Consider the following 24319-nt stretch of genomic DNA (forward strand, 5'->3'; position numbering starts at 1 on the left):
CTTGTCCAAACAGGCAGCCGACTTCCTGTGCCAAGTGACAGACATGATGCTGATTGTACTTCCATCCGACCGAGGCTTAGATTTTTCTGCCTTTGCCCATGTTTATTTTCTGCTCTGTCTCTTCACTCAGCTGTGCATTTGAAATGTTTACCCCTTTAAATAGAGTCTGTGATTCCATTTGGTCTAAAGAAGTGGGGAGATTAAAGAAGTGAACTTACTCCTGCACTTACTGCTACATCTACCTGAGTCATCTATCATCCATCCATCTGCTAATCCTGTCTTCGTCGATATTTCACGCCACCTCAGAGACCTTTGTTAAATTCAAGGAGGGATTTGCTATGACTCACATATTCTTGGCCAAAGATTCATGAGGTAACATCTGGTTCTATATGCTGGGGGGCAATTCTCAACCCATACCACAACCCAACACTGTGTCCCAGTCTGAACATAAGACACGCCTACAATGTTGCTTGTCATACAACTGTAGCTGTACAAAAGTCACTCATCAAGTCACAATATGTTGCACAAAAGCAAATGTCATATCAACAGAAAACTGCAATATGTTCAATAATATATTGGCATTTTCTTTTTACATCTCTATTAATTATGGGTTCTTGCGATTTAATCCCATCTGTAATTATGAGCAGTCAAGTGGAAAAATTATTTTTAGCCTTGTCGCTGCTTTCATATTTCACACAGAAAAACCATAGAAGTGTTATTAAGCCAGTAGCAGTGGTTACAGCAATAATGAATGGCAGCTGCATGTAAATCTCATCAATTCATTCTGCTCAGTTAATCAAAGAGTAACCAGAGACTGTTGGCTTGCAGCAGTTTTGACTAAATACATGTAACATGATATGAATGTCTAATTTAGGATTGTTGCTGCAAAGTGTGACAAAAGCTCACAGTGTACAGGAACCTTTTTAATAGGTTTAAAGCCTTAATTTCTAGTCTATTTACAGAACGTGGTTGAACCATGATGAGCAGCAATCCATGTGCAGAAGAGGGGACGGTGATTGAAAAACAGATTTGACCAGTAATCTTGCAAGTCCTTCTGATGCATGCAGGTTAGTCCAAAATCAAATCATTAATGGTCGTAGAACTAACCCAGCAAACGATGTGGCTGACTTGAATCAGCACTGTCAGTCAGATGACAAAGCAGAAAGTAGCTCAAGGACAGCGGAGGGTCCAATTAACTAATGCAACTGGGTGGCCATTTTGGGTCGAATAGAGTCTGAAGAAGCAGTAGTCATGATGATGCTGCACTTTCTTGTTGTGCAGCGTGTCTCCTGATTCACTCCTCATCCTCTAGCCTAGGAAGGACATGCACGCACACACACACACACACACACACACACACACACACTCACAACACAGTGAGTCAACATATTGATCAAGTTTCTCAGGTTTCCATCACCCAGTGAGACACATACTGTAGATCAAACACTACTGCTCATCCAGGAATCAAAGTGTAGGGGAAACTGAAGGCCAGCATATGGAAATGAAAAATCCTCGTTTAATTCTAAGACCCCAGAATAACAATGAACATTGGTGCCTCTGTCGACAGTATGTGTTCCCACATTAGAATTACTCATTATTTTTACTACAGGCACTTCCTAGGTAGCTCTTATATTATGGGAGGACTCAATTTGTCAGTCTGAGAGGACATGGTGCATTAGTGACCTGGAGAAATCAGTTCCACATCAGAATGGTCTCATTACACATCGAGCCATCAGATACAGAATACAAAATCAGCTCAAAAGCGGCGACTAAATCACTTTGAGTCTGACGAGTTTTGATTGGCATTCATCTGCAGTCCGTGGCGTGATTGTATGCGTTTGCAGTGGACTCATTTCCCAAATGGACTCTGGTGAGCGTCTGCCAAAGAGCAAGCAGGGAGTGAATGAATGGTATCTATTAGACAAAATGGCTGTCGGTAAATTGTGGCCACTCTGCATAAACAAGCCGGAGCTGGGCGGGAGCAGGAACAAATGGATGGAGGGGTCTAACCATCCACTAATAATGGAAGCAAGCTAGCTATCATTCAGTGCAGGAAGTAAACATTTCACAGCGGATTTTTTTAACATGATTTGCAGGAAACTCATTCTGACATATTGCACTTGCTAACACAATTTTACTTTTCTGTGTTTTTTATAGAAAAACGTATTTGACCTTGATGCTGAGGTTTGTAAAACACTGCACATTAGATCGTCTAACACATCTGCTGTGTGTGACACGAGGAAGGGACTTTGTGGATTGGATTGTTATCTATAATGAAGCAAATGACATGGTGTGCCTCACTGACACTCTTTTATCTTGTCTCCACTCAATCTTATCTGTGACAATCCAGTGAGATAGGACAGATACTAATGATGGTGGAGAATCCCAAGGACCATAGCACTGGTCGTGTAAAGGAGTATATGCAAAAAAAAAATCTATATTTACTTAGACAAGCAAACAAAAATGCCACAGTGCTAGGGTGTTGCATTACCTGTTCATTCCATCTACAAGAAATGTTTCAATGCTGCACTAATGCAGTCTTAAACTGCAGAATTCCTCAATAAAGTAGATGGACTGAGAAAGAGAGAGAGAAAAAAACATGGGTGACGCTATACCCGGCATTGAACTATCTGACATTCCAGTTAAATGCACAGGGATAAAACCAGGTGTGAAACCACTTCTCTTGTTTAGACATGACACCACAGTGCAGAGGACCATCTGGCAAAGTGTCAGACAGCTGAACACAGTCTATTCAGCTTGGAGGGAAAAAAAAAATATATAGATTTCTCATGGACGTCAATTTCATTTCGCTGTACAGACTTTTATTTCCCATGAGATAGACATCAGTAAAACTAGATGAAAAGTATATGCACTAATATTGTGAATGACACAAAGATTTTCTAGATACATGAGCAAATAAAAGCCGATCGACAATTGTTATGCGGTCCAAGGTGATTAGCATGAAAACTACATAAACTCCAAAGCTACTGATTTCTCAGTTTCTTAAAAGTGGATATGGTCTGTGTATATTACCTTTGGCATGACCCTGTTTCTCTTTGTGTAAAACTTTTATTCACAAACTGTACATGAAGCTGAACATGCATCCAGCTAATGGTCTGAGTGACTCCCTGTTTATTTTTTGTTCACCTTGCGCTGTAGCTTCACAAATAAATCAATGCAGGTTGTTTTCTCCAGAATCATGATTTTTTGACATTTTATCATGTAGCATATATATCGCATGTTCGAGCAGCAGATAAACAACCCAGAGCTCCACTTGGTCACCTATGCTGAGCCTTTCATGTTTTTATCAAGTCATTGGTTCAATGAGAGAGGAGTAACACGCTTAGAGAGCCAAGTCCAGTAGTGTTTCAGATTGTTTTATCACCTTCAGAGGGTTGCAGTGATTCTGGTGTTTTATCACGCTTTCATTAAGCAACTCAAATGCAAATGCTCTATAAAATGTAAATATGTTGCCAAGGCACATTGTAAATTTGGGTATTTTTGCTTAAGTTGTGTCTTTGACACAATATGTTTTGAAAACATCTTGTCTAGACTTCGCTGTAAGCTTCACTGATGCGTCACATGTCTCGCATCGCCCTGATATTACCCACATAAAAATCTGTGTACATACTCTTGCGTTCAAGCAAGATTGCTTTGCAGAAGGTGAGCAGAACCGGCAGATAAGTTCATCTACATTCCTTCAGCCAGGTCTGCTGCAGAGGGAGACAACAGAGAAAAAGAGGGCAGTTTGGAAACTGGACACCGAGTTTGTGATCCGAGGCAGATAGATACCAGGCAGGCGAGGCTCAGTCCTCTGTTCTCATGCTGATACCGGATAGAGTGAACTGAGCCTGTCCTCTGGAAAAACAACAGCTACAGCAGCCTCATTTGATAACCCATGGAATGTCTCACTGTGTGCGCGCAATGCCGAGGGTAGTGTGTCTGCTCATTATCTTTAAGAGCAATGTAAAACATTGCATAACAAACAGATACTATCATCAGGATTACAGAAAAAAAAAATATATAATAGCAAGATGCTGAATAATTTCAGCACGAGCGATGCATTATTTATGCGTTGTGAAGTTATACCACGTGATTCAAACACAAAGAGTCAAAAGTTCAATTGGATTTTAATACTGCACAGTGATTCTCAGACGGTCCATGATGCAGTGATACACAGGGGTACAGCAAGGCAGCTGCATCCCTGTGAAATATACAGTCCCCAGGTTCCGCATATAATTTGCCTGCAAATGTTGCCTCTCAGGTTACACTTCATCCTTTCCAATGACATGCAGATTAATACAGACTCAACGTTTTCCCGGCTGCTATGGGTTCCAACACAAACGCACATACACATACAATAATAAAGCAGTAAGAAGACCATTAATAGAACAATTATTCTAATATTGTATATTGTCAAGTTGCTTTTTCCAATGGTGATATTTGACTTTTTCAAATGTATGCATCAAGAGGTTTTGCTCAGTCTGTAAAAAGGTTGCCAGACTACACAGATATGGATTTGCAACTAAATAGCCCATCTGACTGTTTTTTAAAGGCATATTACTGACATATATGACTAGACTTGGGGGGAAAGAAAGCCAAGCAAAGTAATATACAAACCTTTCCAATACATGGTGTGCATGTCTGAGGAATTGGAGGCTGGTGTCTCTGCTCCCCAGCTCCTCCCTATCTCCAGGTGTATTTTGCATCTGTCTACACTTTGATTCATGAAACAAGCCAGTGAAATCTCTTCTTTCACGGTCACACTTGTCAATGCTTGTGTAGTTTTGGGGTTTTTTGTGGTATTTGGTGCTTTTCACATTATGAGAAATGATCCCATTGTGTTGATCTATGTCCACACAGACACATAGCTGATAAACACATCCCTGCCCCGGCACGTTTGCATGTTACACACATATTTATTGGCTACCTTTGTCTTGGGTGAGTGTGTGTGTGTGTTTTTTTAAGGTTCACATTCACTCAAATGACAGCCTTTATCCATCTCAAGCTTTTTATGCTTTTTATTACTGTTTTATTACTGCTGTAAGAGAAGCATTTTATGGCAGACATTTTGACGAGTCACAGTAGGAAAGGCACGGGCATAAATAATCATATTAATGATGGCTGTGCTCTGTCCAGCTTCCTGAAGTTCAGGGAGAATGCTGACTCACTACTGTTACACTGTCCTGACAGAGGCATCGTTAGTGTTATCAGTAACACCTGTGCCTTACCTAATGAAACACACCTGAAAACCCTTCTTAATTAGCCTAAGTGTACATGCCAACAAGCTACAACAAAGTGTCAGTCACCTGATACATTTACAGTAAGTCAAACATTCATTCTACTTTTAGCTCTGTTGTGGTCTCCATTAATGTCTTAAAAATACATTCTTAAGATGCTAGCTCACCTACTAGCTGCTAAATGTGTCTGAGGCTAGAGACTTGGTTTACAGGAAACGTCCTCTTTTCTTTTTTGTAAAACAGTTGTCTGAAAACAGTGGTTGGACTGAGCCACATTTCTGAAATAGAAAACTAAAACAAATGCTAAAGTTGAGGCAGGAAACGGCAAAGTTGAGTTGCCTTTTGGTTTGTTGTGTTTAATGACACCTTTCACATTAAACACAACAAGCTGTTTTCAGTGCGTGTCTAAAATGAGCTACAAACACTAACAATTTCACGTAACCAGGAAAAACATTAGAGATTAGCGACTTCATTGTCATTCCAAGAAAATACAACCGAATTCAGGTGCACTGTCAGGGTATTTAATTTAACCCCACAGTCATTCAATTAGCACCAGCATATGCATTTGAGACAGGTAATTAGGTTAAAAATGTCCATTTCACTTTAAAATAACCTCACAATACCACTGTAGTAAAACCATGAAGGTGCTGTATTGTCTCATGTTGAGAGGTTTTTGAGTTCATTGTTCAGTGTAATTATGTCTCTGGGGTAAAAACTGTTCAGGAATCATGTGGTGTGTGTTTTAATGGGTCTGTATCTTTTGCCAGAGGGCAACTATTCAAAAAGGTGATGGGGAGGATGGAACGAATCTTTGAGGATGTAATATGATTTCTGCAGGCAGCGTGAGGTGAAGGAGTTGTGGCGATGTTCGGTTCTATTTTTATTATTCAGTCTCTGCAGAATGAATTTCCATTAAATGCGTATTTTTAAATAAAAGACAAAACAAACACCTAATGCTGTTTGTTAAAATGTGTTTCATTTACAAGTAATTGCAGTGTTTCTCGCAGTGATATCAATATACAGCTACATTAAGAATAATTCATAATACTACACTACAATGTTTTTTAATTTGTGGTTATAAGCAATTATTACCACTATATAATAATAGCTCATTCAGGTATGAAACCAAGTGAAAATGTTCTTTAAAATCACAGAATCAGTTTGTCATTTGTACTTTGTGTCTTTGGAGCAGCCCCAGGCTGTACATCCCACAAATTAGACCATTTATTAATTAATAGTGTTACTCAGAGTACAAAGTGTTTTTCTCCCTTAACAAAATATGGTCCTCACTTCATCTATATACAGCAGTGTTAGACACACTGACAATTTCTCCTTTTAATCAAAAAGACAGTTGTCTATTTGGGTTACCTCAGCTGTCATAGCTGAGGCCTACTTGAGCAAATTTCTGCAAATATCCTCTCTAGCAACTGTGCGTAACCAAGCCTGTCATTTTCCCAGGAATAGACGGGTAGTTAAAATTACAGCTTTTGAGGAGCGGAAATTTACGTACTGTCTGTTTTTAAATAGGACCTGTAACAAAATAGGCATATGGTAACATTTACAGATTTAAACATGGGAAATTTTATGATATACGGGGGCATCTTTAATGGTATATAGCGTGACAGTAGCATCCGCCTATTCAGCTGAAGCATTCCGTTTTACATGGATGTTCAATCCCATGTGCTGTTGTTGCCGGCAGCAACAGCACATTTTACAGCCTGCACTTTCCAAACCTTTGTGCAGAGTACACCAAAGGAAAGATTGCAGCTGTGAACCAGAGTATACATTGTGTAGCTGCTTGAGACAATAGTGCTGTCCCCCTGTAAATATTGTCACAGAGAAATTAAAAGTCTTGTTTGTGAAAGTTATGTTAGCTTGGATCCAAATGAGGTTCCTATATACAGTACTGTATATATAAAGTGCAGTTTTTATACTGTCTCAAATTCAATACTGATTTTAAGATGCATACATATTTAGAGGGCAGTGAAACAAGCTGTAAACATTGACATGCTACTTCCTGTCTTCCATGCAATTGTAGCCAAAATGATCTAAATCTTAGAACCCTATCAGGATTAGAAAACAAAACCCAAGGAGAACCTATATCTAACAAGTCATTCCTCACTGCTGTGTCAGACTATCTGGTGCACAAAGATTCGGAAGATAAAAAAAAAGATAGAATCTAGAAAGTAGCTTTTTGGTGTTTTTTAAAGGCATAATTTGAATCGATGTATTCATTCTTTTGCACACACACCAAATAGTGATAGTGAATGCATCCTCTGCATTTAACCCATCCTTATTACACACCAGTAGCACACACACAAGCTGGGCACAGGAGCAGTGAGCAGCACCGGGAGCAATAGAGAATTGGATGTCTTCCTCAGGGGCACCCCAGCCCTTGGCCTGTTGAACCAGCGACCTTCTCAAGCCCAACTCCTTTACATTTAATATAAATATTGATATTATATATTGAGTAGAAGTGAGTGGGTCAGGGTGCATGGCTGTGTTTCTGAATTGTTTAAATTGGACCCACTTTTTCAAGCTGACAAAACAACAGCAACACACTTGCACTGAACAAACGTGTGCATACTATTGTATGATTGTATGAACATGTGAATTGCCATTGTCAGAAGATATATGTTGGGAACTGGATCATTTTTATTCATGTTATTTGGGAAGAATAGCTGAAGTTAATCCCTGTTTGTTTCAGGGTCTGGGGGCTGCTGCTGCTACTGATGATGACTGGAGGAAAAGTAGGGACACTGTGTGTCCGACTGGGGGCGTCGTCGGACAGACACTCGACAGACAAACAGCACCTACACCACCACCACCACCACCACCCACCTCGCACTCACTTGTGGGATCAGCAATTCAGATTGCATGCAAATCCTGGAGCGTGAGTGTGTGCGTGTGTGAGAGGGGACAAGAGAGGGGGAGAGAGACGTGCAGTTGCATTCCTGCAGAGAGAGCTCCCTTCCTCCTACTCCTCCTCCTTCCTCCTCCTCCTCCTCCTTCCACTCGTCCCTCCTGGTCTCCAAGCCGGCGGCGGCGGCAGAGAGGGATTTTCAACCCGGGTTGCGGATGCAGGGAACAGGGCAGCAGAGTGAAAGAGGCACTGGTCGTTAGTAGGGAAGTTGTGGGAAGGTGCAAAAAAACCCGAAATATAGATATATATATATTCGGAAAGAGTGTGGAGTTTGTGAAGATTTAATTGTAGGAAAGTTTACTTTTTGTGGTCATGGGTTCCCATCGGACAGTCCGGGCCGGCCGGACAGCGCTGCTCCTGCTGGCGGGGCTGCTCGTGGCTCTGCTGCAGCGCTGCTCCGCTAGTTGCCCGGAGAGAGAGTTGGAGGACAGAGAAGAGGAGGCTAATATCGTCCTGACCGGCACCGTGGACGAAATCGTCAACATGGACCCGGTGCACAATACCTACTCCTGCAAGGTAAGTGTTTCCAAGTGAACCACGCGCAGGAGCGCGTTGCTCCAACGCGTAGATAGGACACCTGCTTCTTCTTACTCGAAAACAAGTTAAACGTGCACTTTTCCCATTTAAACGCATCTACTCTCGTGCATCCGAGGGGAGCTATTGTCACCTAGTTTTGTTAGTAGTATTGTCTACTCTACTCAAAAGCTTCCACACAATCAGCTTGTCTGAAAAAACATTTTTACAAACTCATTCATCCAGAAGCGTTTGGCAGCGGTTACATGGACACTGAGAGTGAATCCACTCTGCTTTCAGAAATAGATGGATGATGTGTTTTTTTATTTTTTATTTCCACTTACCAATTACACAGCTAGGGGAGGGCTAACCGAGCATGTAATCATCCCAAACATGTTGCAGCAGGAAACTGGTCCCTCTCTCTGGACCCTGGCTGTAGTTCTCTCTTGACTTGTAGACATAAATGGTGAAATTATGCAACTTTTCATTTGCCAGTGACTGTTAATGAAATAAGTTAAGAGTCCTTTAAGGGCTTAGAGTAGTTTATGTTTTGTGGCTGTAACAGAGATGCCCATGGTGGTCATAATACTCTCCCCAGCCACTTCTTTTGTGTGTTATTTGTGTGTATTAAAGTGGCTGCTGTGTTGGCAGGCTGTGTAACATGGCCATTGCCATACCTTGACTGTAAGTGTTTATTTGAGTTACAGTCTGCCCGTTCTCCTTTCACCTCTAGTATCAACAAGTCATTTTTGCCCAGAGAACTGCCGCTCACTGCATATTTTCTCTTTTTTGGACTCTGTGAACCCTACAAATGGTTGTGCTCAATCTCAGTAGTTCCTGAAATACCCAGACCAGCAACTATGCCATGATTGAAATCACCAAAATCTTCATGGCCATCTTGGCCATGCCCAAATGCATGTGCCATATAATTGGCTGATTTAGATATTTGACCTAATAAGCACTTGGACAGGTTTCTGTAAAATATCTCCACAATGTTCTAAATAAATATTTAAATCACCCAGAACAATATTCATGGTGTTTTATTTCAGACATTATAAGACACAATGTCTCTCAACAGAGAGCACTGACAGGTACTGCAAACAATAAAGATGTGCAGGTGAGCATTGCACTGCCGTTAGTCACTAGGATGGCACCAGTACATTATAGACCTGAAACTGTTAATCCACAATCTCTGCATATGTCACAGGAAACACATGTATCCCTTAAGTTGATGGATAAAACAACAGCACATGCTGGAGAAATAAACATCTGCTGTCCCACAAATTAGACACATTTTTAGAAAGCGTCTCCATCCTGCCCTCATTCCACATCGGTTCATTGAGAAACTAACGTTTGCACAATCATGGACTTGTGGTACGCCACTCTATAATCTGTCAAAGTAAACTAGTTTCCCACTGGCTTCCTGTCTCCTGGTGAATGAATGAGTAGATTAAAGGTACACAGCTCTCACAGTGGAAACAGAAACCACCACCACAAGTGCTGAAATGAGACAAAACAGCTAAGTTGGAAGCGGAAGAGGCAACTCGTGACTGTGCATAGTCTCTGCTGCACAACCTGTGATGTACATTGAGTGTTTAGGTTTAGTTCCAGGGATTTAGACGTTTATTGTGTGAAAGAAACTCTTAAGAATTACTGTTATTGCCCACAATGTCACTGGATATTTCTTTTGCATGTGTAAATGACATTTGTCGTATACTCTGGTTCAGATTTCCCAAAGCAGCTCTGTGTACGTGTACCTATGACTGAAAATATCCTCTCAGTTTTAACACAGTGCTAAGTACAGTATTCTCTGCCTTTTTGTTCATTTATAGGTAAGGGTGTGGCGCTACATGAAAGGCAAGACCAATGTTAATCGTGAAATCCTCCTGGACGGTGGAAACAAGTTGATGATCGGCGGCTTTGGCAACCCGAGTATCTGCGACAACCAGGTGGCCACAGGTGACACTCGCATATTCTTTCTCAACACTGCCCCGGAGTTCATGGGACCAGAACACAAGAACGAACTTATGCTCAACTCAAGCCTGATGAGGATTACCCTGCGCAACCTGGAGGACGTGGAGCACTGTGTAGAAGGTAAGGAACCTGTGTATTGTAAATGGAATAAGTCAGAAATCCCGTTCTATATGAGTTGGGGCATGCATGATTATAGTGTTGGAAGGATAACCATGTATGAAAGCTAACGTGTAAGCTTATCAGGGCTTACATATCCTTATTTGTGTTATATTTATATGGTTAATGCTGCAGTTTGAAGACTCACAGTAGTTAAAACCTACTTTTAGAGGCAACGATTTCATACACTGGTGGCTGCTGAAATTACATAGCCTTAGGCACACAGCGTCAAAGTTTCCCAGAACCATATGAAACCAGGACACCTGAGTCATTTTAGGAGCTTTGTTGCCATGGTGAGGCTCCAGCTTTTTCCCAGCAAAGCCTTGAGGTGCCTGATAAACACCGTCAGGACTGGTTGAGTGGTTAAGCGATGATTCCCAACCTTTGCACCCCATAGCTGGGCCTTTTCATTAAGTCATAGTTGAAACGTCTTCTCACTCACATTTACAGTATGTAACACACAGACTCACTTTTTTTTCAAAGTTTTATCAGTTTAAAAAACAAAACGTGGAGATGAGATTATGTTTGCTTTGTCTATTGATTTCCTTGCTATTACTCCAGCATGAATAATATATTCTCCTGAGTTAATTTTTGATTGTAAAGGAATTTGTCAGGCTCTTATGAGGCAAACCATGCAGCCATGACTAATAAATCTCAGCATCCACCATGACGGTGAGACTGCACCGGCCTGTGCCCCTATGTCAGCAAGCAGAGAGCAGAGAGCTCACTGCTGTCTCACTTTTTACTGGTGCTTGACAATGTTGGCAGCTGTTCAAAGTTCGGATCCAACACTTAAGATTGGCTGGGAGCACCAGGGGAAATGAATTGGAGCACGAATCACCATGCGGTATGCTTTCAGAGTTGCCGGGTCTATATTCTGGGTACATTCCTTGGAATAGTTCTGGGTGGCAGGATGTTCCAATGGATGGCGCTTGTTTGCAGTGTTAAGTTGCATTTGGCACACACATAAAACTTCTTCTGTTTGTCTGTCCGGGCACGAAACACTGCTCTGCTAACCTTTTCATTCAGGCCCCTTTTCTTCTTTTTAGACTCTTCTTGTGGAAAAGGGAGTTTCTTGGCCCTGATAAAGTGTCTAGAATGTGCCCTTTTTGTTTCAGGGCTTTGTATTTGAAGAGGATTTACTTCTCATAACCTGATTTTCTCATATCACCTTGCAGTTGAAGGAGTAGCCGTTAGGAAATGTTTCAAGAAGTCATCGGCGAAAAGTTAGACAGAGCTGTAGCTTAAAGGTTTGTGAAAATGTTGCACATTTCCTTATGACCATGCGACAATTGTCAGGTGTAGATCCCACAACAAAATCTGTATTTGTTGGGGGTGTGGGGATTGACATCTGCACTGATTATTAGCTGCCATGCCTGAGCTTTAAGGCTTGTTCCCATGCAGAGTTTTAATTAAGAGAGTCAAGTCCTATCCCATCCGTTCTATGCAACCACTACCCCCGGCGACTGTGGGATGTCAGTGCAACAGAACAAGACTCTACCTGCCGCTGTTCTCATTGTATCCTCCTCTGCTTTCTCCTCATTCTTGACATTTTCGATAGCTGGGATAGACTCAGGAATGCCTGGCAAAGAGCTTGGTGGGGAGGTACATTGTCTGAGGTGGAAGAAGAAAGGCTTTGTGTGAGCTCCTTGCCATTGAGAGCTTTGAGAAGGACCCAGAACTGAAGAAAATTAGATGAGTGATGTTGAACGAAGAAAAAAACAAGGATGTTTTGTTTTGCATGTCGGAACGTATGCTGTGATGGATTTTGTGTTTGCTGTGGAATATTTGTTTGAGTTAAGATTGGGGCTTTCTACGCTTGTACTCTTCGGGCTGTGCAGTGGCACTTCAGGGCCACTCATGAGGCCGCAGATGATAGACCGTGGTGCTCAACAGTCCATAAAATGTCATATGCCATATTTATTGTGAAAATGAATGGCCCACTTCCTGTTTCCTTATGCCTTATCTATGCTTACTGACTCCCTCACTGGTGTTTCGGGTTGAAAAAGCAATAGTATTAGAATTATGTGAATTAGTGAATTTGACTTCTGCATTTAATCCATCCTTTTTTACACACCAGTAGTGAACACACACAAACGGCGCAGGGGCAGTGGACAGCATTTATCTGTGCCCAGGGGGCAATGGGGTTCCGGTACCTTGCCAGTAACGACAAAGACAGCCAGTGCAAGAGCAAAAGGGAGATGGGGCTATGATATCATATTTTTCCCATAGTGGAGTATTGATTGCATACATGTGACATGTTGATATTTTCATTCTCTGGGACCCATGTTCCAAAAATAGTGTTTTCGGGCTCCCAGAACGCCATCTTTCCAGGACAGAAAAGCAGCTGACCTTTGGCACTGAATGTGTTTGTATGGTCCTCCAGCTTTTGCTGGGAAAAATGTAACTGGCGTTGGTTTTGCTGTGCTGAGAGTTGACACATACAGTACGTTTGTCAGACAGAATCAGTCGCATAATCTTTGGAAACAAAAATGAAGCTGTGGATTTTTGAAAGTAGATGAAAGGGATAATTCAAATCACAATAGGATGCCTTGTTCTCCAGATTTTGTAAACAGACTAGACGAGTGCATGTACAGTGCTGTCTGTTTTCTTTTTTCTGCAGTGAACATGGAAAAAAAGAGAGTAGACTAAGGTGTTTGGGGTTTGGAAGAGGAAGCCCTCTTGATGGAGAAGTGTTGAGCATACAGGGGAAGATCTTATCAGCTGCATTTGTTTCAGCTCTTGATGACTTGATGCCAGAGTCTTTCCCTCAAGGCCTTGATGAAAAACAGTAACAAAGAGCTGTTTCTTCCCTCCATCTTGATCTCCTCCTCTCCTTTCTTTTTTAAATCTGTCTCTTTTGAGCTGAGCTGGTCAGAAATCAGTGCAACAGCTGCATCAAACATATTTTCTTTTGTCCATTTCAAGATGCAATGCTGAGGGCAGCCATTGTGCCTCACTTGTTGGACTATCAGAAATCTTTGAGGTATGTTAATGAGCAGCATTTATTGCTCAACATACCACCAACTCTTTATGATCTGTGTGTACAGCAGTCCAGAGGTGCACTGGTAATGGGGTTAGTCAGGCTTGCTGAGAACATGATGGGGGTCTCGATTTGCCAGCAGGTGGTCTTGCTTAATGATGGGGAATGCTCCTCGGGGTGGGTGGGATGTGGGTTGACTGTTTGAACCCCCCCCCCCCCCCCTCCAAGTGAGCCCTGGCCTTGTAGAAAACTCTTGAGATTTTTTCCCACTGTTTGTGCAAGGAGGAGGCCCGTAATCGACTGGAATACCTAACCTATGCAAGCTCCTACCTGACTGTCTCCTCCCTCCCCACCTTCTTAGAATTGTGAGAAGAAATGATAGAATGGAGCAAAAAGAAGGAGGGGGAAAACAACTAGGGGTCAGGGGTCTATACAGAGGCCATTCTCATGAATTATATATGTTATGTTACCTGATTTTGCACCTCCGCTTGATTTCTTTTAAGGTTAACTTTATTTATAAAAGCTGACTACAAAATTGCCTCACAGTTCAGTGGAGGCCAACTCTGCTCTAAAACACTATAAAGGAAATACTGTAGACTACGTTTTGTGCCTTATAATTTAGATATCATGCTTTACTACCACCTGCTCATGTGTTTTAATCTTACCTAGAAACCCTAGAGACTGACTAGAACATCAATGTAGTGAAACATGACTTCCCTGTATGTAAAAAGGCCTGTGGGTAATTCCAAAAGGAAGATGGAGATTTTTTTCTTGTGCCTCTGGAAAGTGTGTGAAAACACTCTCCAGTCACACCCAGGTGACTGAACTGCAGCACTGGGGTATTTATCCAGTCCGGTTTTGTCTTCAGGGAGTCATGGGAAGTCAAGAAGACTTACTTTGAAGATTGGACTTTTCCCGGGGACCTTGCATTGGATTAAGGGAAAGTCTAAGAGTTAAGGTTCAATCACTTGGTGTAGAGCTATTCTACAATTGTGCTCCCTTACTTAATCTCTGGACCCAGTGTGGTTTATTTCAAAGTATTTATGCAGTGGAGTGAAGAGAATAGGACAAACAGAATGGCTTGATGGAAGGTTATGATTAAAATAGGTAACAAAGGCTTGAAGGGAGGAACCAGGACCAATGGACCGGTTTGCCTGCTGGCAGAGTCTTCAGAGTTATTGCACTTTTTTAGATTTTAATTAAAAATGCAGGAGCAGAGAACCTGCTTGGCATAGCAATAAAGGACTCCAAAATGAAAAAGTCATGAAAGATGGAAGCAGGCAAGGGAGGACCAGACCACTTAACCACGGTCCGTTCACCTTGACTCGTAACCCAGTGTGAACCAGGAGTGTATCTTTGTTATGCTGATACAAATCTATGATGATATTGATAAGATGACATGACACCCACATGTAAAGACATGTCTGTTTCTTCAGATGTTAACATCCCCCGAGTAAGACATAATGTATATTGTATGAAATGGACAACTACATTTGTACTGTGCAAAAGTCCTGGGCCAGCATTAAGTTTGGATTACATACACATGTTGACAGCTCGCTAATATATAAGACCAACTTTCAGTTCCATCAATCCAAATGCTAATGGTCACAGAATTTGACCATTTGACATAGTAACAATCAAGTTGGTGCTGCCTTGAGACTCTCACACAATTCTGTATTAGTCCATAAATGCAAAATAAGTATAAGAAGAATATAAGTAGTATCGTATAACTTATTCCCTTGATTTGTAAAGCTTGCACACTGTCTTTGGAAAAACTCCAAACTTTCCTGTACTTCTTAGCTTACTACCCCAAGGCAACATTTGAAATAACTTAATGCTCCTCATTTGAAAATTCATGCAGAACGTAGCCATCGGCAGGAGCATATCTTAAATTGCTTCACACAAGGTCTCCAACAACTCACCTGCAGCCATTCAAAGTCAGTCAAAGATACAATTTGCGCCAGTATTTATTTCATAGGTGAAATGCATCTGGTCACTTGGTGAGTACTTTGATTGCAGAGATGTTGTTTTAAAGAGGATGTAGAGTAGGCTGCTGTCAAGTCCCAGTTAAGCCTGCCTTTACTTCATCTTCTTTGGAGCGGGGAAGTTGCTGTGGGAGGCTCTGGGCAGGGACTTGGGTGTACAGTGACCTGTAAAACCTCTCTCCTCTGTCCCAGACATAAAGGACACAGAGGACCAGCCTGCATGAGATCAGGGTTCCCTCTGGGAATCTGGATCTGTGACAAAATTCCTGCTCCAAGACTGCATTTCCGAAGCAGGGCAGCTGCTGTGGCAAGTGTGACTGCTTATTGTCAATATGCCAAAAACATCAGGTTTAGAGGAAAGGCTTCTGGTGGACACCCGGGGGGTTAGCAGAAGCCCTGATGTGAGTTGTATTTAGGTTAGCTCTGTTGTCACTCCAGAGCAGCTCACATCACTAGGAAACAAGTGAAGAAGAGTCTTCTTTTCTGTAGAGCTGTAAGTTATGTCTGTAGTATAAATCAAGATTATTTACACAATTGGATAAAAAAACGAGGTTGATAACATTCTGTCACCTACTATATTGAATGTTGGCTGGTAAATTGATGCATCATGTTCCCTGTGTGGTATGCACCTGTTACACATTATCGTTATCCATATATTTGAATATAAGACTAATCGTGTAATGCTGGTTTAATTGTTTCAGATCTTCAGGTAAAACTTCACACCGACTACGGAAGTGGAGTGGATATTTCTTTCATTCAGCAACTGGTATTGAACATTGATAAGGACAGTCAGTTTCAGTTCATCCCACTGTTGTCAAACTGGGCTGCAGTGAGCACTCTGTACAGGGTTATGAGCATGCGCTTGATGATATCTAACAGCAATTCTACTTATTGTCTTAACAAACCAAATACACTATATCGAGTATCCTCCCCTGTACATTGAATCTGATCTTACGTGTGCCTGATTCAATACGATTTGCATTACAATGCTGCGCATACAGGAAGTAGTGGAGACTTAACAGTTGGAGGTCTCGGGTTCACAGACACATCATGGGCTTTTCTGTCTTTTGCTGTGCTATTTTGCCTGTGGTACAACAAACCAGTCTCTGGTACTTCCTTTCTCCCCTCATCATCCATCTCTCTGTCAATGAGTTGTCACAGTGAAGCAGGGATGAACAACCCCTTCTCCCTTGTGATTTGTCCATCATGTTTCCGTCTGTGTTTGCCATTACATGTTGCATTTTTTCCCAGTTTTCACTTGTCATCTTCAGTCATACTTTTCTTTCCGATTGTGATCTGCATATGTGTCTTTCTGTCATTTGTGTGTGTGTGTGTGTGTGTGCGTGTATGTGGACTTGTTTTGGTTGGCTTTCTCTGATGCATCGTTCAGGCATGCAGGTCTGATATATGACATGTCATTTTGGGTTTTATGTGTGCACTCTTTACCACATGTGTAATGCTTTACTCTTTTTGTTGCCCACCTGATTCGCTGTTCCCGGCCTTACTTTTCTTTAATCTCACAGTCATCATGTTCCTCCTCCCAGTGTTCCCATCTTACAGTTCACTAGTTCCACCTGTAATTAGACTGGAATCCCTTGTCCTGTAAAGCTGTCATAGTATTAACAACCAGGTGCAGTTTGTGCAGACCTGTCACCAGCATTCCATATGCCTCCCTCTGCGTCTCTCACTCAACTTGCTTGGGAACTTATGGAAGTGGACTGTAACCAATTTTTGTCAAAGGATAATGGTGGTACTTGTCCTTGTATGTTAAAGATCCAAATTGTAATAAATCAGATTTTTCCATTTACGATCTTCACATCTACTTAAAATCTTCTGTATTTTAAGGATATTAATCTATGATTGTGGTAAATCAATAAGAGATATCAGTACTTTGGACTTTCCTTTGTTTTATATGATTATGGAATTTTGGAAATGTGTGCCTTCTGACAAACCACTTCAGATGGACTGACAGATGAAACCTCTCAGGAATTTTCCCCTCATTTTCTCCCTCTCTGCACTCGCCCTCCAGGCTGACAGATCTCTCTAACTGGAGGGAGGCGCTCGGCCTGCCCCTGTTGTTTTAGCCAACAATGGCAAGGACGTGATGGCTTTCAGAGGCAAACAGATATCTGGCTCAGGATGTCTCACTAGCTTGAGTGTGTGTCTGTACACACACACACACACACACACACACACACACACACACACACACAATCACACACATAAGTAGACACAGACACCACCGCCTCTCCATCAGACTGAGAAATAAACATAATGTGGTATGTGTCCCTGTATCTGACCTAGCCCTTTGCATTGTTATTGCTTTCAACAATGATCATGTCTCCAAAGTCACAGAAATCCGTACTAATCTGCATATACAGGCAAGAGACGGTGTCGCAAGGGGATTTGGGCTTCTGGAAGTTCTGCATTACTACTCCAACCATTTCTCTATTTATTAACAACAAAAAGCCAGCTGCCAGCTTGTAGCAAAAATGTGACTACAACTTAGAAACAGTGTTGGACATGTGTTGCAACAAGTGCAATGCGTTACTTCTTACATATTACTCCTTTAAAAAAGTAATAATATTACTCTACTTATTATATGGTATCAAAAGTAATAAGTTGCAATACTTGTTATATGACTATTATCTGTTACAGTAGTATGTACTTTTGATGCGTATTGTATCAAAAAGTGATAAATAACTGAATAACAGAACAAACATGGCAGCCTTTCAAAGCAAAAGAAAAAATTGTGCAGTAGATCGGGGGCTAACACAGAGATGGAAAATCAAAGACCTGTGTTGAGGCTCTGCACAGCACAATGAGATACAATACATGCGTAGGATAGCTCATTTCATTTCAAATTTAAAAACCTGCAGCTCATGCATTATCAAATATGCAGTGTCTTCTGCACGTTTTTGTTTTTTTGGGGGGTTATGTAAAGTGTAGATATGTTTTCTTTGCAATTTCAAGAATAGAGAGCAACAATAAAGAGAAGAAATAGGTCTGCATTAGAGAAAGTGTGACTGGTAATGTAACAAAAAAAGGAAGAAGTCCATGATTAAATAGAGTTAGCAACAGACAGAGATGGGAGAGGGAAAAGAAAAGGTAAACAGAAATAAAAGAAAGTACGAGTGTGGCTTAAGTTAGAGGCAGTGTAAATCACACAGCAGGGGAATTGAAAGTTTAGAATACAATAATGAGGTGAGAAAATAGCACAAAAAAATGATCATACACCAAGAGGGGCAATGTTTTCATTCTTCTGTGTGTTCGGTCAATTACCTCTTTCCCTTGCTGTCTAAGAGCACTCACCTCTGCTCTTTACATAGACACAACCCCATTAAAGCTACTTATTACCAAAACACTGCAGTCAAAAGTACGGGTTTAAGTCTACGGTGTATCATCTCACTGATCAAAAATGATTTAAAGCATTGTCTCTTTCTTGTCTTTTACTTACCCCATTCCCTGTGCTAGAACTGCCCCACAAAAAAAAGTGGAGCAGACATGAAGAGTGCCATGAGGCAGCTTGCAGCATTTTCCAGCAGAAATAAAGTGCCTCAGACGTCTGGCCTAAGGGAACAAGTTCTGTCACAGCTTTTGGGCTGTTACCAGAGGGTATGTCCAAGTCAGTCTGAAGCCCCTTGTACTACATTACACAGACACTATGTTGATAATATCATACAACCTTGTCAGCTATTTTGAAATACCCCCTAATCCTCTTGTGACCATTAGAATAACATAACTATAACCACAGCTACAAAACATGGATGTGGGAGAGATCATTTTCCCCTCTGTACTATAAGTGGGCAGAGGCCCTGGAAGAGCACTTGAAGCAGACATGTTTGAGAGGGCTGTTAGGGAAATCTATGAGTAGGATGGATGAAGGTGTTGAATGTAGAGAGTTTAGATCTGCACTGTCTTACATGGCCTGTGTAGATGAAGCATCATAGTTAAATCTTGTTTTTTTTTTTTTTTTAGTCTGTGCTCAATGTGGCAAACTCCTACCTGGTTAGAAGTTCACTGCAGTGTTTTCTGTGAGTAAAACAAATATATTAGCTGTATCACACTCCGGGAGTTCTGTTGAATGTTAAGCAGAAACTAAGGCAATCCAGTGTACAGAGTAAGTGTTATGGCATCTTTGTTGAGATTGAGATTATGTACAATGTTATTGCAACATGATGTTTATCACATAAAGAAACACAATTTGCAGAGTTTGATTTACTAACTCGGATTCAAATATTGGAATTTTAGTGAAAGATTCTTAAAACACAAAGTTGCTAAAGCCAAACTTTGTGACGTTTGGACAAAAGTGATCAATGTAGCCTTTTCCTTTCCAGAAAAGAGAGAGCCAATGTTTGTGTGGGGAATCATAGTAGTTAAACATACATAAAAGAAGACATTTTATGAAGAAACCATAAAAAGAAAATAGGACATGTAAATGTTGTGGCATCATTGCACTGATAATATCCACTCTGTCCTCTCTGCCATACTCACAATTGATCTTGATCAGGCCTTGGTTACATATTTCCCACTGGGGTTCCTTTTTCACCTGTTGGCCTCATTCTTGTCCAGTCAGAGTTCAGGCTGCTGCAGGTCTATTTAGCCCTCGGGCATCTCTTTCCAGCAAAGCAAGGGAAGAGTGAAAGGCAACAGCTCAGCCTGCAGTTAGCCATTACCTGAGGGCAAAGGGAGTGTGGGTTGAAGGGTTGAATCAGGGTCAGACGCACACACCCTCTGAGAAACCCTTGATCCTCGATCCTAGAGTGAGGATCAGGCACAAATCCATGTTCTTTTCCGACTGAGACAACGACACAGCATTATGGTGACATTTCTCACCATTGTTTAATGATAATCACTGTTACAATAATGAGCGTATGATTATGATTATTTGCTGATCCTAATATAAATGTCAAATAGCCAGCCCATGACTATTTGAGCTTAACAAATCTGATGTATTGAAACGATGTGTCATGTTTGAGCTCTTGTTTCAGAGTACATTCACCACCCTCATCTTCGTTTCATTGATGTTTTGGTTCTAAAGTGGTGCGTTTGTTGCTCCCACTCGAGCCAAATCTCTTCCTTTGTCCCCTGTGAGCTTTTTTGTTTTGCATGTCTTTGTGTATGAGAGTCACTTTTGACTATGCTGTTGTGTCCAATGTATGCCTCTTTCTGTCCCTCAGTATGACTCGCTCTTTCTCTGTTCAGTCTGTGCAGATTGAACTTGCTGGTTACGATGCTGGCGGAATCCTGATCAGCTCCAATTTACATCTAGACAATGGCAGGAATTGAAAGGCGATTTCTCTCTTTTTCCCCTCTTCTCCCCTACTTGAACCTCCTATTCCTACTTTTTGTCTTTTTCCTCCTCTTCAGTGTTGTTGCCAAACGCCCTCACACCTCCTCCTCCATTGTGTTTTTTTAGAAGATGGGTGTCTGGTTAGACAGGAAATAAAGGATTGAGGGAGGGAGCCTCCTCGACAGTAGACTGAACTAAATGCTACTGGACTTCATCTGTGCTTGTTAGGAGACAGCCCTTCTGATAATGAACTCCACACACTGAAGTTACACAAGCGTTTGATGTCACGGCCAGTCTCCTGCCTCATCTACTGCCTGTAATTTCTTAATGTCACCAGGCATATGTTTCATGACAGCATCATCAATTAACTTGAGCTTTATTTGGCCTAAAATCCTGTGTTATTCAGACATTGCGTTTCAAACCCCGATTCAAGTGGACAGAATGCACCCTCACAAATTACAGGTTATGCACGCGCATAAACCATCTCATATTTGATTAAGTGCTACAAATTAAACCCAACTCAGAATAGTAATTGCCGTTTAGACTAATTCTGTGTAAGTAGTCCAATTAATGAAGACGGTTGTTGGGATGTATTTACACTGGGAAAAACATGTTTATTTAAAGTCATTTTTACCATAGCATATTTTCAAAGTAGCATGTAAATGTAGATATCGGAATTTTATTAGACATATTTTAATATCTTTTATTTTAGTTTTTTCCGGAACAAATAATATATGCTTATTTTGATAAGTGGACATTTTATATCCCTTTCTAGGCCAAACTGCAATATATCTGCGATATAATAAAATGTTTGGTTTGGTGTTTTTTGGTCCTTCCATTCCAGTTTTGCTTTCTGTAGGCATATAGAGCAAGTTATTAAATTTCAGAAAAGTCAGCAGCTGCTCAATGAATTTTTAATGTTGTCTTTCTTTTACATCAACATTTCCTGGGAGCTCTAGTTTTACGTCAGCAGAGTGTGAATCTTACTGATTGCAAGAACTGCCATAGAAGTGGGATTGTTGCATTTCAATCAGTACAGTTGTTGAGTTGAATGAGAAATCATTTGATGAAATGGAATTACACTGGAATTAATATTATGTAAATGATCTATCTATTCTCCCAAGGTCTCAGCTGTGACATGTACCACCTCATGCACTAGTGCCGTCCCTCAACTGAAAATTAGAAAGGGTGACCATCGAGTCACTCAGTACAATTCCTTGCACAATTATGTCACACTATGGTTGTAGCTCAACTACACCTTGCAACTGTCTACTGTCTTTGTCCCACCACACAAGTAATAATGGGGAATCGATTTATTGGCTGAAATGTGTCCACTTCCACTTTGCTAGGCGGCAATATGCCCCCTTTCAGCTTGCTAGTATTATGCAGTTTTGGGTTTAGCTTGGGGCTAGTTATTAGCTTGCCATTCCGACTCTTCCTACCATTCATAAACGTTCACCTCTTTAAGTTGAGATTCTCCTTGTCAGTCTAAAAAAATGTACCGGCCAGACTTTTGCCATGTTTTTGTTGCTGTTGTCTTGTTCTTTAGTGTACCAGCTCTTCTCTCATTTCTGTTTAATACATGCAGTAGTGATTTTACATTATTTTAAATGTATGGTTGTAGTTGGACTAACACGATAATTCATTCATTTTTTTCTAATGTCATGTAAACATACTGACTGAGGCCCAGGAAGCATTTGGCTTGTAGGTTTACAGTCGGTGCATTACCTGTAGTCTGTCACAGCCATTGTTTTGGATTTGCTCGCTTTAGCCTGGCCATCTCTACTTTCAAGAAAGCTGAAATGAGATCTGCCATGTAAATCACATAGTTGGTCTGAGAAGAATAGCCAGTAGATGATGACAGAGTGTAATGCCTCAACACCTCCACTTCCACTCTGGATAACCAATAGATTCTGATGCTGATTAAAAAGCCCTTTTCCCAAGAGTGCCCCTCATTTTTGGCTTTAATAATGGATGTGTGCAGAGAGTGATGATTCTCATGCGTCATCTTGATTTTTGTGTGTGTCAGTGTGTATTGTGTAGATTTGTCTATACATATGAATGAAGGAGAGCACCAAGGCATAGTATGAATCCTCCAGAGAGCAAGCAGATGGCTTTTTAATTTCGCTTCTCTCCACTACTGGTTGGCTGAATTGAAATGTGCAGAAACACAGTTTTTTTTTCATCCACAGGAAACTTTGAGACTGTTGATGAAAAAACTATTATTCAGGGTCACTCAGTTATTAAAGACTGAAAGGGAGGCTGAGCATGTCGGGATTGGGGCTTAATAATTGTATCTCTCGAGGAAGTGTTGAGCGAGGATAGTGGAAACACACTCGGGCCACAGATTTGCCTTTTTAGATCAGTGTTGACAATGGCTTGGAGGCCGGCTTTTGGTGTGGTGCAGAAGACTGGGGGGAAGCCTTTGTTGTTGGCTTCTTGTCTTTTTGAACCCTCTCCTCCCAACCACCTGTCTTCCATCTTGGCCAACTATTAAAACTCTGATGTTAAATCAGAATTAAATGGACACCCTAACCTCTCATCCTATGTTTTCCTTCTCTCACCTTCCGAAATGAGTGGCAACATAAACGTTTGAATAGGTTTGAGAGGTTTTGAAAACAATGACCCCTAGTCATACAAAGCTTTTGATCAGAGGCCTCAAGTTCATGGCAGGAGGAACTGTTGGAAGAAGAAAGGATTAGGGAGGATGGCTCATAGTATCTTTAAAGATGCAGGGTTTTGTTGCAGCCTGCTCATCAAAGCATAAAGATAGTTCTGAAAGAAAGAAAGGATGGGGATTATTATGGGGTCTGTCTTTTGTTTCTATAGCGCACATGCAAACTTAGACATCAGTGTTCTGGTGTACTATTGAACTATTAATGAAAAAAAGTAAAGTAATAAGTAATCAGTATTTACAGAGCTGTTCCTTCAAAGCTGATACTTGAGTCATGGCTGATGAGAATCAATCAGAAAGTGAATGCTGGTAATTGCGTCATCATTTTCAAAGGCTTTTGTTACTGGTCATTTAAATGAGAGGAAGAGGCGGGCAGGTCACACGGGAGATGCTTCTGCTAACAATTTTTTTTTAGTAAACCACCCCGTAAGTCATTTGAGTCAGATTTTGTTGACCTGAATGACAACGAGAATGAAAAACGACGTACTGAATTAACGCCAATAAAAGCCAATTCATAGCAATTCGTGCTCTCCCCTGATGATGTAGTTGTAAGCAAGTTGTAAGCAAGTGCTTGGCCA

The 24319-nt window shown here is 41.1% G+C and overlaps 1 protein-coding gene across 8 annotated transcripts in view; it reads left to right on the forward strand.

Moving 5' to 3' along the window:
- The first annotated feature begins 8191 nt into the window (after positions 1–8191).
- agrn (agrin) overlaps positions 8192–24319 on the forward strand; it is a 225728-nt gene continuing 209600 nt past the window's right edge. For 4 of the 8 annotated variants that reach the window (XM_058643975.1, XM_058643978.1, XM_058643977.1 and 1 more), the window contains exons 1-2: positions 8192–8679; positions 10509–10770. In XM_058643975.1, coding sequence (XP_058499958.1) covers positions 8476–8679; positions 10509–10770 — 466 coding nt within the window. In that variant the 5' untranslated portion in view covers positions 8192–8475. The remainder of the gene's footprint in view (positions 8680–10508; positions 10771–24319) is intronic. The other 4 variants (XM_058643982.1, XM_058643976.1, XM_058643979.1 and 1 more) reach the window with 2 other exon arrangements.

This window comes from Solea solea, chromosome 11, assembly GCF_958295425.1.
Source record: "Solea solea chromosome 11, fSolSol10.1, whole genome shotgun sequence".
Taxonomy (NCBI): domain Eukaryota; kingdom Metazoa; phylum Chordata; class Actinopteri; order Pleuronectiformes; family Soleidae; genus Solea; species Solea solea.